This window comes from Dufourea novaeangliae, unplaced genomic scaffold (assembly GCF_001272555.1).
Source record: "Dufourea novaeangliae isolate 0120121106 unplaced genomic scaffold, ASM127255v1 scaffold109, whole genome shotgun sequence".
Lineage (NCBI taxonomy): Eukaryota > Metazoa > Arthropoda > Insecta > Hymenoptera > Halictidae > Dufourea > Dufourea novaeangliae.
The window spans coordinates 1,653,000-1,666,697 of NW_015373997.1; the positions used below are offsets into that span (position 1 = coordinate 1,653,000).

At 45.5% G+C, this 13,698-nt stretch overlaps 1 protein-coding gene across 1 annotated transcript in view; it reads right to left on the reverse strand.

Annotated features, from left to right (window-relative positions):
* Positions 1–1,087: 1,087 nt before the first annotated feature.
* Positions 1,088–13,698, reverse strand: part of LOC107187962 — a 121,225-nt gene continuing 108,614 nt past the window's right edge. The window contains exons 8-9 of the mRNA XM_015576170.1: positions 3,267–3,404; positions 1,088–2,086 (exon numbers count right to left, since the gene is read on the reverse strand). Of these exons, the coding sequence (XP_015431656.1) occupies positions 1,088–2,086; positions 3,267–3,404 (1,137 nt within the window). The remainder of the gene's footprint in view (positions 2,087–3,266; positions 3,405–13,698) is intronic.

Here is a 13,698-nt window from a genome sequence, read left to right on the forward strand (position 1 = left end):
CACCCATGTTAACAATAACAGAGCAGATACTGTTTCTCCCCCCTCCCCTACCCTCCATCGTCTCGCATAGAAAACCACGTTGGTCCGTGTCCCGATCGATCCGACGCGCAAAAGAACACACACTTCGACGCGCGAGAAGTAACCACTAGAAGGGTATAGTGGCCCCGATCTCGAGATCCATCGACCGTTCGGTCAGATCGATCGATCTGACCACGCAACGAAGAGCACCCAGGGACGATCTCGAGCCGTCCAACGAGCTTTGCGTGCCCACGGTCCTCCTCGAGGGTCGTACGAGACGTCTCGCTGTTCGGTTTGGCCAGGTCCGATAGAACGGCTCTGCCTGGTTGTTGCGTTTCAAGGCACTCCAGATGACCGACGATCGTCTCTGCGGCAAATGGGAATGAGATGGGCAGCCGCAGTGCTGCCAGGTCAGGGTCGGCGCTTTGCACCGGAAAATCGGCGCCCTGAACGCTTCCGGTGGCTTCAATATCGGTAGATCGTTCAACTTCTGGCTGATCCCGCCCGCTCGCGATCGCCTCGAAACCGGAACACCGTCCATTGACTCTTTTCTGTCGCGTCCACTCGACCGTAGGACCGCGACATCCTCGTGCATCGTCCTCCCGGTATTTGTCCCGGTGGACCCCGTGCCGGATACGTCCGTCAATTTTGTTCCGCCGATTTCACCGATATCGTCCCGGGTCTTCGTCTCTTTTATTTTCGTCGGCTCCGACGACCCGTGTAACGGGACCGAGTTCCGTGTCACGGTGCCGTCGGTATTCCGAACGACATCACGCGCGAACTCCGCCGGAGACGTTGTTCGATCGTCCGGATCGGAGTAGCCGTCCAATTGGTCCGGTCGATCGATCGCGGCGGCGGTTGTGCACGTGGATCAGGAGGACGAATTCGCCTCGAACGTCGAGCTGGTCGAGGCGTCGTCGTCCAAGGAGCTCTGCGTGGCCACCGTCACTTTACCGTCGTTCTGGCTCGACGGCGGCTGATGATGATAATAATGATCGTGATGATGTTCGGCGATAATCTGACGGGGATGGCGTCTCTTGTAGGGCTCCCAATCCCCAGGACCCCGGCGTCAGTGTGTCGCGATCACGTCCGGCGCGCTCTTTGTGCTCTCTATACTGAACGGTCGCCTCTGATCCACCTCGATCACTGCCTCCGCCCTGTACCTGGGATCTGGCGTGGATTGCTGGCCGCACTTCGGCGTGCCGGAGTGTTGAGTGCTAGGCGTGTTGCTGGACCCGTGTCTGGAGCCGTAGAGCGAGCTGCCGTACCTTTCGCCCGAGCCGATTGTCGCTTGTCTCATCAGTTGCGGGGATGATTGGCGATAGGCACTGTTCTCCCGGCTGGGTTTCGGGCTCTGAAACCTCTGGTACGATGGATAATCCGGTGGCTCCGTGTACGGGGAGCCTTGATGATGGCTCGGTGGATAGCTAGACTCGTGGTTCGACCAGCCGGGCGGGGCTGGGATGGGATTATGCTTCGGGCAGACGCCCATGCTACCGTCTCGACCTCTGGATGCTGGACTACAACCCGAGCACTGAGACGCTGGTTGCTGTGAACTGTGCTCGGACGACTGTTGCATGCTGTTCTGAGAAGGTTGCTGAGAACCCTGACGCGACTGTGGAGGACTTTGATGGTGGTGCAGATGATGGTGGCGGTGGTGGTGAAGATGGTTGGTCCCGTTCTGCGAGCTTGGCCCACGGACGCCGAACGTCGTGAAACCAACTGGCCCCTCGAAAAGGCTTTCTCGCGTTTGACAAGAGCTGTCGCGCATCTCCGGCTCGTCGTTTGATTCCTGGAGCCGTTCCTGCGTCGCGTTGCTGACGTTGTTGCTCTGGTGGATGTCGTTCATGTCTCGCGTGCCGTAGGTCATATCCAGTTCCAGCTCTTTCGTGTAATCCTGGGCGATTAGAGTGGTGGGCGATAGAAGCTCCTTGCTCGGGACCACTTCCAAGCTTGGCGACTCGCTGCTGCGGTCCCTGATGTCCGTTCTGGAAGACGAGATTGGACAGGGTGTCGCCTTACGACCTAGCTCGTCTAATCGATTCTCCCTGGACTGTCTGATGTGCTCCTGAGGAAGATAAACGGATTCTTTTAATGGGGCGGATAAATATTGAAGGTCTAGCGTTTCAAGTCTATGTTCAGAAATTTCAATGTAACCTTGACTTGATTGAAATAGCACGTTGATTACAGGGTGAATTGTATATGTCATGTCGAGCAAACCGAAAGGAATATATAATAAATACACGGGAAGAAAAGAAAATTTGCTTGTTTAACTATACAGTGGAAAATTGCAATCACAACTTTTATCGATCCGATCGTTCCCGTTAAATTAATCCTTATTCTCTTGTTAGTGTCTATTAGATCTTCTATGACGGTCGCTCGTGACTCTTCCGACTTCAATTTTCCCCGTTTTGTCCGATGTGAATGGGTGAAACGAACTGTCGGCCCATTCCGTATTGTGTGTTATCAGTTTTTTCGTTCCCCCTCCCCCCTGCCCCCAGCGTTGCGTAAATGTTAGGCACGTACACCTGTACGTGACAAGTTCGTGCCGTGAATTGAATCGGAATCTCATACGTTCGACCCGTAATTGAAATTCCAGGGCCGCGTGACCGTGCGTAACGCGGGAAAAAGCACCGGGTTTCTGTGATTTTTCGATGTGCAGTTTTTTTAACAGTATTATATAGAATTCTCGTAGCTCGTTACACTGATTTTTCACCCGGTGTTTCTGGTATGCAATCATTTTAATCCTCGAATTACATTGTGTTGAAAGGTTTCGTTGAATCTATTTGCACATGCGAAAAATTTCAATAGTTTTTAAAACAATGAAAAGCAAGGAAGTCTCGATGTATGTCTAATAATTTCACATCATCGAACTATAGGGTTAACGATGCTCTTTAAACCAATTAATTCCTAACGACATGTAACGCCGTCCTGAATAGCCAGATTTCGACCAGGGGAAACGATATACACGAATAAATACTTCTATCGAGATCGATGCTGTAACAATCGGCCATAAAGTGGTCGTATGATCAAAGCAACGTAACGAAGCTCGGAGTCTGCAAAGTTTTCGATTCACTGAAATATCCCTCGATCGTAAATACTGCGAATATCGGCAGATGTATGTAGACAGTATTAGAATCGGCAGGTTTTTATAGAGGAACTTTTAATCTCGTGTCGAATCAATTTTCCGGTATGTTGACACGGTTATACGAACGGGAACAACTGTTGGGGAGAAAAGATCCACTTACCCGAATGATTCGATGATCCCGGATTAGCTTCCTCACGCAATTGAAAACGAAGGCGAAACTCAGCCCGAAGAGAATCAGACAGAACACGATGAGGATTATGACGATATGCTGGGAGTCGATCAGCCGTGACTTCTTTGTCTGCAATGTAAAACAGAGTAGAAAATGCTTTGGTTGTGTGCTTAATCGTTTCCAAAATTGTTTCCATATGAAAAACAAATTATTCCTATCTCTGGGAATTATTGTGGTACAATCGATCTTGGTTTAACCGAAATCCTAAAAAAAGAATCCTAAATGTCACCTTTTTTTTCCGGCCGCTAAAGCAGAAAGGGGCCTTAGTGAATAAAATGGTTCAGATAACACAAGTCTTCATGCTTTAAAACCTCGCACATTTCCAGGTATTCACATATGAAGTTCGGATGAATAAATTTCTACGGTACTAGTGCTCTATCATATTGTGTCAATTATTTAGTCGACTATCCTGTAGATTGTCCGCAAAATTATTCATTATTAATTATCGAAGTACCGTACAATTTGTTCCATGACAGCACCACGAAAGAAACTGTCCGTCTCGTAGCTCCCTTGATCATTAGCCTCGGGTGTGCATAGCTTTCATAGCGGGTAGATAGCGGGGCCCGTGTTGACAATGCCAACCAAGGTACACATTCATCGGGAACGGTTACCGTAACACGATATAGGATGTTGCGCATAACGCACCAAGCCGAATCTCATTCTCTTCTCACCCTTTGTGTACACCTCGTTCCTTCGCATTTGCCGGCTGGCAAAGCCGTACCATTAAATACCCCGCGAAAATTTACAGACTCCCGTCATGCATACTCCCCTTGCGTTTCTCAGCGCGTCGTGTGAGTATAGAACAAAAGTCGGGCACGAGATTTCTACTACATGGAGTGTTAATAAAACATGTGGGACATTTACAGAGGGCCAATTCTACATTTTGAATTCTGACGAAATTGAATTCGAGGCCTCGTTTTCGGGTTATTAACGCTTTGACTGGCTAGGTCACTCAAATATGGCTGACACGAACATCGCAAAGAGGAGTGGATTAATTAAATACCGTTACAATATGCTTGCGTAACATTAACTAAACGTATATATTTTCGATGATTTATGACTTGAAAGACGAAATAAAGTATGTCTGGCTACGTACGGCCTTTTTCACTGTTGCAGTCGACGTGTTGACCCTCATTCAATCATTCTGGGTATAGCATTCCACTTTATAACGTCTTGTATTTTAGAACCATAGAAAGGTGAGAGGGGTGACTCTAGGGGGAGAAAAGTGAGTACAAAATATGTCATAGCCTGTGTGATAAGTGATGGTTAATTGGTGAAAATATGCGTGAAAAACGCCTGACGCGATGAATTATACTACTGGAAGACCCAATTCTCAGATGACATACGGGTTCGATCAGTGACCTAGTTAAATTTAATGTACCTATATGAAATAAAATTAAATAAATGAAGTCAACTCCTGAAACAGTTAAAGAGCGCCTCTCTGAAGTACAGCAGTATAATATATCGATGACTGTTCGAAGGCTCCTCGGTACCGACAAGGAGAGGTCCTCAGGTGTAACTGATGTTTTAATGAGGTTTAGCAAAGTGATAGACCTTGGAATTCTGAAGCCAAAAATATTTGTTTCAGCCCCGTATGGCCGTTAGTTTATCAAATATTTAACCTTTAGTGTTGAGGAGCCTTCAAACACTCATCGAAGATTTACTGTAGATGGACGCTTCAGACGTATTTCACCCGTATATTCAACAATTAATATCACGAAAACGAACCCCCGATCGCAATTTCGTCATTCATAATTTTCATCTCACTTTTACACACAGAATCCGCCCTATGTAAAGGTGTCCCACATTTAAAAAAATAAAATCTCACACTTTAATGACGCACGTTGGAAACAGGACATAGTTAAGTCAGAATGCAGGGAGGGGGCATATTTCGCCGAGGGCTTAATTCTGAAATCCTCTCGCTCCAGGATGGGCTGGGGCCCCCGGAACTTTTATGAACGGGAATAAAAATAACTGAAATAGCTGCATGGCTGGAAAGACTGAACCATGGTATTCCGGCCGGAATAACAGGGGGGGGAAGCTAAAACGCTTCGGCTATTTTTCGTAGTCGATTACGGTGGTTCGTCCGTGGCCGGGTTCTAACGCGTATTACCACGGGACCGGGAAACGCAAACGAGACGTCGAACCGACCGCGTCGAAATCGCGTTCAGATTATTCTAAATCGGTGACTGTGAATGGCGAAGGGACAACGAGCACGGTATCACGGACCAGTTGTGGTTCCATCGACGGCTTCGGTCAAACTGTTATTCTCGTTGGACACCGTAACACCGTCGGCCGGTAATGATAAGAACAATGGCGCATAATGAGCGCGATTTCGCGGTGTGCCGGTACGATTGACAATATAGATGGAGCTCTCATAGTTACGTCGTGAATCTTTAGCCGACTTTCTTCTGCATTTCGCGACCTCACGCGCCGAATTAACTTTGACGGGGATATTAAAAATAACCAAACTAAACTAGTTACCTAAATTTAATAAGGAGATAAAGTGCATGTACTAATTACGGAGGAATGAAGCGCAATTGTACAAGGTGTAAGAAAAATGTTGGAGGACCTGTAAATGGAAGACTCGTTAGGTGATTTGAAACAAGTTTTTCCTTAGTAAAAATCTTATCGGAGGCTTTGTTAACGAGATATTAACGAAAAACCCCGACCAATCAGAGCGCTAGTCTGCCGCCGATTTCCTGCGGTAATGTTGGTTACGCGCTGCGATTGGTAGACGTTTACATTTTCCGCAGGGAACTCGCGAATCGTCGATTGGCGCGAAGAGGATGCTCGAGCAAGAAGCGAGTGGCTCTAGTTCAGGGGTTCGAAATACCTCTTTCTGCTACCGTAAGCCGTGAAAGGTTTATTGTTATGCTTATATGGCCGAGCACATTCCCAACAGACGTTCGTCTGTTTTCGTAAGACCGTGGGCAAATACATTCCGAACGACCACTCGCCTCGACGGATTACGCTGGCAGCGGAAAGAGGATGCTCGATATTTTCGATCGTATCGATACTGATTCGACGGAAAGTTCTGTTGGTGTTCCATCGCGTATAACGTTGGTTTTCCGAAATCGTGCTTCGGGGGCATTTTTTAAAACCCGGCGCCTGATCCTTTCACCAGGCTCGAAAGGTATTTTGGTCAACAGTTTGTTGGGATTTGTATAGTTTCGTGTTCTCCGGGTGGCTCCAACTCGGAGTGCTTGTTGCTTTGACCGAAACCGATGATAAACTGCGGAGAACGTTACTACGGTTTGATATTACTTTCTCCGCGATTCCCTGGACTGTATCGGAGCTTCGTACACGTTTTAATTTCGTGGAACAAAGCATCGAACTGTCTGTCGAATCAACGATGCGAAAGGGGGAATAGTTTCTATATGATACACAGTGCTGCGTTCAAGCAATAGGAATCCGTGGAACACTCTCGCGGGGTGTCGTGTGGTCTCAGAAAACATTTACTCGCCTTGGCGTCGGATTTATGATAAGTAAAGCTCTATAGAGCACCGGGGGCCGTGTTATGGGACCGTTCTGTAATCCCGTAAAAACGACGCCGAATATCCACGTCTCTATAAACCTGAGTTTTCTAAATGTTCTGGATCTAGATATAATTTGAAAAGAATTAGAAGAAAAGTTTCACAAAATGGAAATCAAAAAAATTGGAAGAAAAAAAAAATTAGAAGAAAAGTTTCACAAATGGAGAACACCACACTTCAATGTTTTTGCGATGTAATGAAAAGTCGCCTTGTATTTCTGTGATACCACTCTTATAATCGATTTATCTGAAGATGGTTGAATCGAAAGGGTTACCAAGAAGAGTTTGTTTTGAACAAATTAACAGAGAGACTCCTCTAGACAATGGTCAAGAACGGATGTGTTCTTTGTTCCGTCGTAGACTGAAACGACGGCTATAGAGTCAGGCGGTACCGTTATTTTTGATTATTTTATTTCCTTCGTCCGGGCAGTTTATACATTTTCGCGACCAGCCCTTGAAATTTAACTTTATTCACAAAGGGAATAATACACAAAAGACTCGAACATTTGGCCTTACCGGGGCGCGTTGACTTGCAGACAATACCATAAACCCTACCGTTGGGAGACTCGACAATTCGTCGCAGTCAACTAGCACCGTGACCACGTGCGCGATTTTTTTTTGGCGTTCGCTTCGCCCTGAAGGAGAGGTTTTCCACCTCCACGTCACTTGGAAAAACCGAGGAATTTACCTTCCCCTTCAGGGCATAACCAATAAGGAGGCGAATTTTGGTAACGCCCTCAGCGAACTTTGAAGAACCGCGACGTCACACGAAACTCGACATTCAGTCGAAAATATACACTCGTACACGAACATTCACTTACAATCGAAATAGTTGTGTGGAGAACTGTCGGAGAGAAAATATAAGAAAGGGACTTAATAGTGCATCTAACAATTCACCCCATAGGTGTGGCATCTACAAGATTTAAGAGAAAACATCATTTAGCTGACCTGTAATTATAAAAAAGTTTCATTAACTTTGCATGAGAAAAGTTTATAATCGTTTATAGATTCGTAATGTGAGTGTGCTATTATAAAAAGAAGATCGTATTAATTAATACAAAACAAAAACAGTTTTTGGCTCTCATTTAAAAAGTGACGCGTCACTCCTCAATTTGCTCCGTTCGGTGACTATTAACAGAAGTTTGTTTTTATTGAATTCGTATTCTGGGATGAACCAGATTACTCACGCTCGAGGAAACGTAATTAATTGCGAATCTGTGGGAATCCGAAACGCGTATTATCCGGCTTCGTATCACGAACAGCTTGCAAAACGTTTATCCGTCTTTACGAGTGATTTTATTGTGCGCGCCGTTGAATTCACGCAAGACCGGAGCCGCGGCTCCACAGATCGTGAAGAATGCGCATTACCCATACCGTGCTCCTCCATTCAAAGCGTCTGTTATTTCTGCCCGATTCTACGTGTACACAGCGTGGAGTGTTCAACGTGCTCGCATGGAAAGCGAGAGAAAAATCTCACCGTTTCTCCCGCTCGTCGTTACAGTATCGGACTCGGTTTTCACCGAACGTCGAGTCGTTTCCGTCGTCGATTCGTCCACGGGTTTCGTTCTATTCCTTTGACCCCGTTCGGTGCACAGCTCGCCGATATTCGCCGGTGAAATTAATGATAGTCCAGCGTGAATCCGACGATGCTCGCGCGAGAACGAATAAATTAGTCGCGGGATGAAAACAGTGAAGAACCTCTCTCTCATTAACGGTGAAATAACGAATACAGACCGAACGGAATCTTTGTTCTGTTACGAAATCCGCCCGGAACAGGTACTATTACTGGAAATATCGTATAATTAAAGACCGTTTTTGTGGTGTAATTATTGTAAAATCTCGACGTGATGAATCGGGATTGACTTTTGCCGCGCAAGCTGGAGATCTATGAAACTGGTCGGCGAATAAAGGGCATCGAGATTAATTCATTTTTCTGGTGCAGTTCGATTGATAAGAAGAGGGATACCTACCTTCGGTTCACTGAATTTTAATGAAATATTGAAGACGTGTAGTAGGCTTTTTCCTATTTACAAATTTCCCCTATATATAGGGTGTCCTACCTAACGTGATCACCTTAAATACCTTACTTGCTTTAGATTTACGGAAAATTTATTTTAATATGTTCAAAGTGATGTCCATCAACTTTGAGAGATTTTTGCACTAATCCCCCTATTGTAGTTATTTTATCCTATTTGACCGTCACGTGGCGCTACATCTGCGACGGATTGGTCGTCATAACCCGTTGAATTACGTGAAGAACTGTAAAAGCGAATAACTGAAAAACTTTTGAGTATCTGACGCTACCACATGGACTGATTCGTCAATGAAGACGCCTGCTACATGTCCCGAAAGTTTCATTAAAATCTGTCCGTCAGTCACAGAGTATAATGATTTGTAACGACTTCTCGTCGAACATCGGTACTCGCGTAAAAGTCACGCAACGAAATGTAGACTTTCCTATTACAAATTCCGCGGTCCTATCCCTCAGAGGAATACTCATTTCCCATAAAAGCAATCCATTGAATTTCATACGATCCGGCGTTGTTGCACATTAGAGTTTCTCATCTTCTCTACGGTTCGGAAGGTGAAAAGAGAATACGAACGCGAATAAGTTCGTTTCAGAGGAAGCCAGCGATGTGGCTGATTGCGTGCGTCGCTTTGTATAATATTATACGAGTACACGGTCCACGGATGTTCCGGCTGTTTTTTCCATCGTGATTTTCCTCGCGCCGTCCGGTTCTCATTAACATTTACCTGCGAGCACGAGGTAAGCGGAACGGGCGAGCTTTCCATTCGACAGGAATAAAATTGGATAGGGCCGCACGGTATGGCAATGCTGTTCTACGATTTCGTACTGCGTTCTATGTCTGCATCGTCAATTTCGTGGCCCACATGGGAGAAGGCCAGGTACATCGTGCTACCTTTCGCCTGCCTTATTGCAGTCGTGAGACACGGCGGATGGTCCACTGACAGCAGTAAAAGACACAGTGAACGGACAGAAATAGGTAGCATATGGGACTGTACGTTGTTCATAACTGGAGACAATTCGTCGCCCTTGACAGGGAAAATACAGGAGTTTTAATTAATTTCAGTTTTAGTACGGTCAGGTGTATTAGGTTGAAAAGGTAGTTTTTAACACACGTATACTATTCTAATAAATTGTTGAGGTATTAAATTAGAATCTGGTTTAAAATTGAATTCAGTTATAATTGTTGTTAAATTTGTTTAAAAATTACTACACTACTCGAAAGAATTAGAAGAAACTGCTGCGCTAAACGAGTACGTCGCACAGTGGTCGATATTTATAAAAAATAGGACAAAAATTAAAAAAAAATTACTTTGTAAATTAATAATTGCTGTGTAATTTGATGCATTAGTGCCTAATACGTATAATTAATATGTGGTTTTCTGTTTGATCTTAATTATAAATGGAAAATGTTCATATGCTTCCTATTACGTCGGATTCCGTAATAAGAGGCTTCATGAGATTTTCATTAAAAAAAGCTCAATGATGACGTGAAGTCATTACTCAATAGAAAATAGATAGATACATCTATCTACGACTACTACCAGGTACATGTTTAATTCTATTATTCTATATAAAGTAAGTTTTCAAGTAATATTAGTTTGTCAATAATTAACTTTCAAACACTAGCTATGGTATCTACATCCTGTACCAAACTATATCGTTACGCCATCGATCCAATATTTCCCGGGTCCAGAAAAACAAGCACTTCCTCCGAAGCTACAAATCGAAATTAATTCCAAACGAGCCTGAATACATCATTCCCGTTTCCCCCCCGACCGTTCAATTCCCCGGAAAGGAAGCAGAGTCGCGATCATTTTTTACGCCGCTCGGTCACGGTTTTGCCTGTCGCGGTCCAAGACCGGAGGAAAAGTTGCGGAAACTTCACCGCGACCGTGACGTCGATTCCGCGCGACAGCCCCCGAGATAAATTTATGTGGAGTGGCGCACATGACTGGGGGAGGGGGTAGATTCGATAAAGCTATCGATATACAGTTATGGGGGTATATTCTTGAGCGAAGCAGGGCGGCGCCATTCATCCGATGTAAGAGCTTCGATACGCGGCAGCGAATAGAGGCCGTCTTACAGAACCGAATTAGAAATCTGGGAATGTTATTCGCCACGGTAAAACTGGAAAGACAAGCCTTTGTGCACTGCTTCTTATCCCTGATAAATCGTGCAGACACAAAGGTATTCCCTCTGGAACGTCTGTTTCTCCAGCGTTAACCTCTTTAGCCCGCGGCCGCCTTTTGCCCGAGGAAAAGAAGCTCGCGATCTTAACGGATGAATATCGGTGGAGAACCAGTGACCGCAAAGATTCGCCCGTTTTTTGCGGTTTAAACAGAAGCCTTCTTTTCCCTTTTGTCCGTCGAGGGTGCACGGTGAACATTATTTACGGCTACTTCTTTGAGTCCCGACGTTTGACTCGGAAGAAGGAATGATTCAGGCTCCCCGACAGAGGCCGGATTCTTGTCGCTTCTGTTCCTTCGACCGGGCCTTAACGAGCCACTCCATCCCCATGGTATTTCCCTTTGCCGTGGAGGATACAAGGAGATACAAAATCGTCAGGTTAATTGACCAATTTGTGTCTTCACTGGGAACGGATTCCTTGCCATCAACGTTTTTCATGGAAATACGAAATCGAATTGGATCACAAAGGAAACGACATCGAACCGAGGCTTGATCGAACCTTTTGGAACACCTGTGGTATGTGAGAGTATGGGAACTTTAGTGGTTGGAAATGCTTGTCGTCGAATGAAAAATTCACGGGAACGATGTGTGAATGAGAAATGTTCGTTCTGGTGCGTAAAATTTCCGTGTGTCTGCACTGGATTTTGGGTGATAGCGATTCTGTGATTGTACGCGCAGTTCGAGAGCCAAGGGTGCATGGTTCAGGTGTGTCTCGTAGATGTGAATGTTTAAACCTTTCACGTCTAGACCATGAAATCCAGACCAGAAATGTCTCACCCCTTAAAGTGAAAGTCGGCCGAAAAAAGAATTGTTCCTTACTTAACTCAATGTCCTCTACAATCCCACAAAGTTTCATTAAAATCGGAATCTGCGGGGTGAATGAATCGCCCTTAAAAAATATCTTTAAAATTATAAAGTGTCTACACCTAATATTTCACATATATCACCTAGGAACCTGCATACCCTCATCTTACAAAATCCTGTTAAAATAGAAGTAGGACAATTAAGTTCCTTCCCTTGTTAATGCTTCAAACTACGAGTCGAAGATTTTAATATACCACTCACATCCAATTTATTTCCCTAGACACCCGACACGCAAGGACGAAACGACTCTCTTATGTACTGATTAAAGGGAAACGCACTCGTAACACGCCGATTTTAGTTTCCTGGAACTCCGTCAATGCGATTCACGCGCACGAAACAAGGACGCAATCGAACGGTAGCATATCGCCGGCATTATTTCCCCGTTAGATTAATATCCCGCCGGTGCCACGGTGCCGTCGTCGTTTCGGAGGTGGCTTGTTCTGGTAGTTTGCCAAAAGGGCATACTATTCTGCGCCGCCACCGCCGCTGCCGCCCCCGGAACCGGAAACACCGTCCCGCACGGCGGGACGATACGCAATCGGATATCACGAAACCGCGAGTCGGAGGTCAGGCAAACGGAGAAGCGAGTGGTTGGGGGCCCAGCAAAGGAAAACTCCTGAATAAATTAATTAACTGCCCACCTGGCAAACCGAGGGAGACAGAGACGGAAAAACTGGGAGTCACCGTTAGGGTTCTACACGCCGGATGATCCGGTGGTTTTCTAAATAGAACCCGAATTCCAAACGAGCCACAGTTCATGGGATATTAAGGGAACAGTCGGATGAAATTCATTGGGACACGATGAGCTTCGATATACTGTAAATCTTCGATGAGTGTCCGAAGGCTCCTCGGCATTAAACATTAAATATTTCATAAACTAATGGCCATATGCGGTTGAAACAAAAAATCAATCGTTTCAGAATTGCAAACACTGTGCTAAACCTCATTAAAAAGTCAGCGTTATACATGGGGGACTTGTCAGTGCCGAGCAACCTTCCAATATTCATCGAGGATTTACTGTAGATCGGTGGCGAGTTTTTCTAACCGTCCAGCTTGGAGACAATATTATACCGTTTCGCGTTCGGAACTTTCAACTTCGTTGATTTTTACGAGACTACGAAAGGGAGCAAACTTCCTCTTTTCTCTATTTACTTTTGCAGACTTATAAGAAATTGATAATAATTTTTGTGCAGATAATATTATTTTAGTATATTGTCCAAAGGAAAGGGAAGAGAATTGCAGGGTAAGGAGGAATCGAATACCTCCATCCTGACAATGTCGCCCAAGAAGAGAGTATACACGGAAACCCAATAAGAAGACAGTAACGCGTCTTATTACCGACTAACGCGCAAAGCGTCGACGTACATATTAAATATAGCGAAAGCAGTGGCTCGGCTCCTAGATGGAGGTGAACTTCCGTCGAATAAATTAATTAACCCCCCAAGGGGATAGGCGGAGGCAACGCGAAAGGGTGGAAAGCGATTAAGTCTAGGCGACGTGCCATTCTTGCGGCGGTGCTATATCCCGGGTCCACCCCCCTCCCCCCACACCTCCAGGATTTGGCGCTAAGAAATGGAAAGCCAGGATAATTCCGAACAGGAAACGCTGACGTTTTCGCAAGATACAAGGACCAACTGCTGCGAACGCATGTCAACTTCCCTGTCAGGTACCGTGTACTCCCGACGTTCGCTTACTTCGATCATTCGTCGTGACGTACAACCTAGCATTCAAGCACTTTCCATCGTCGT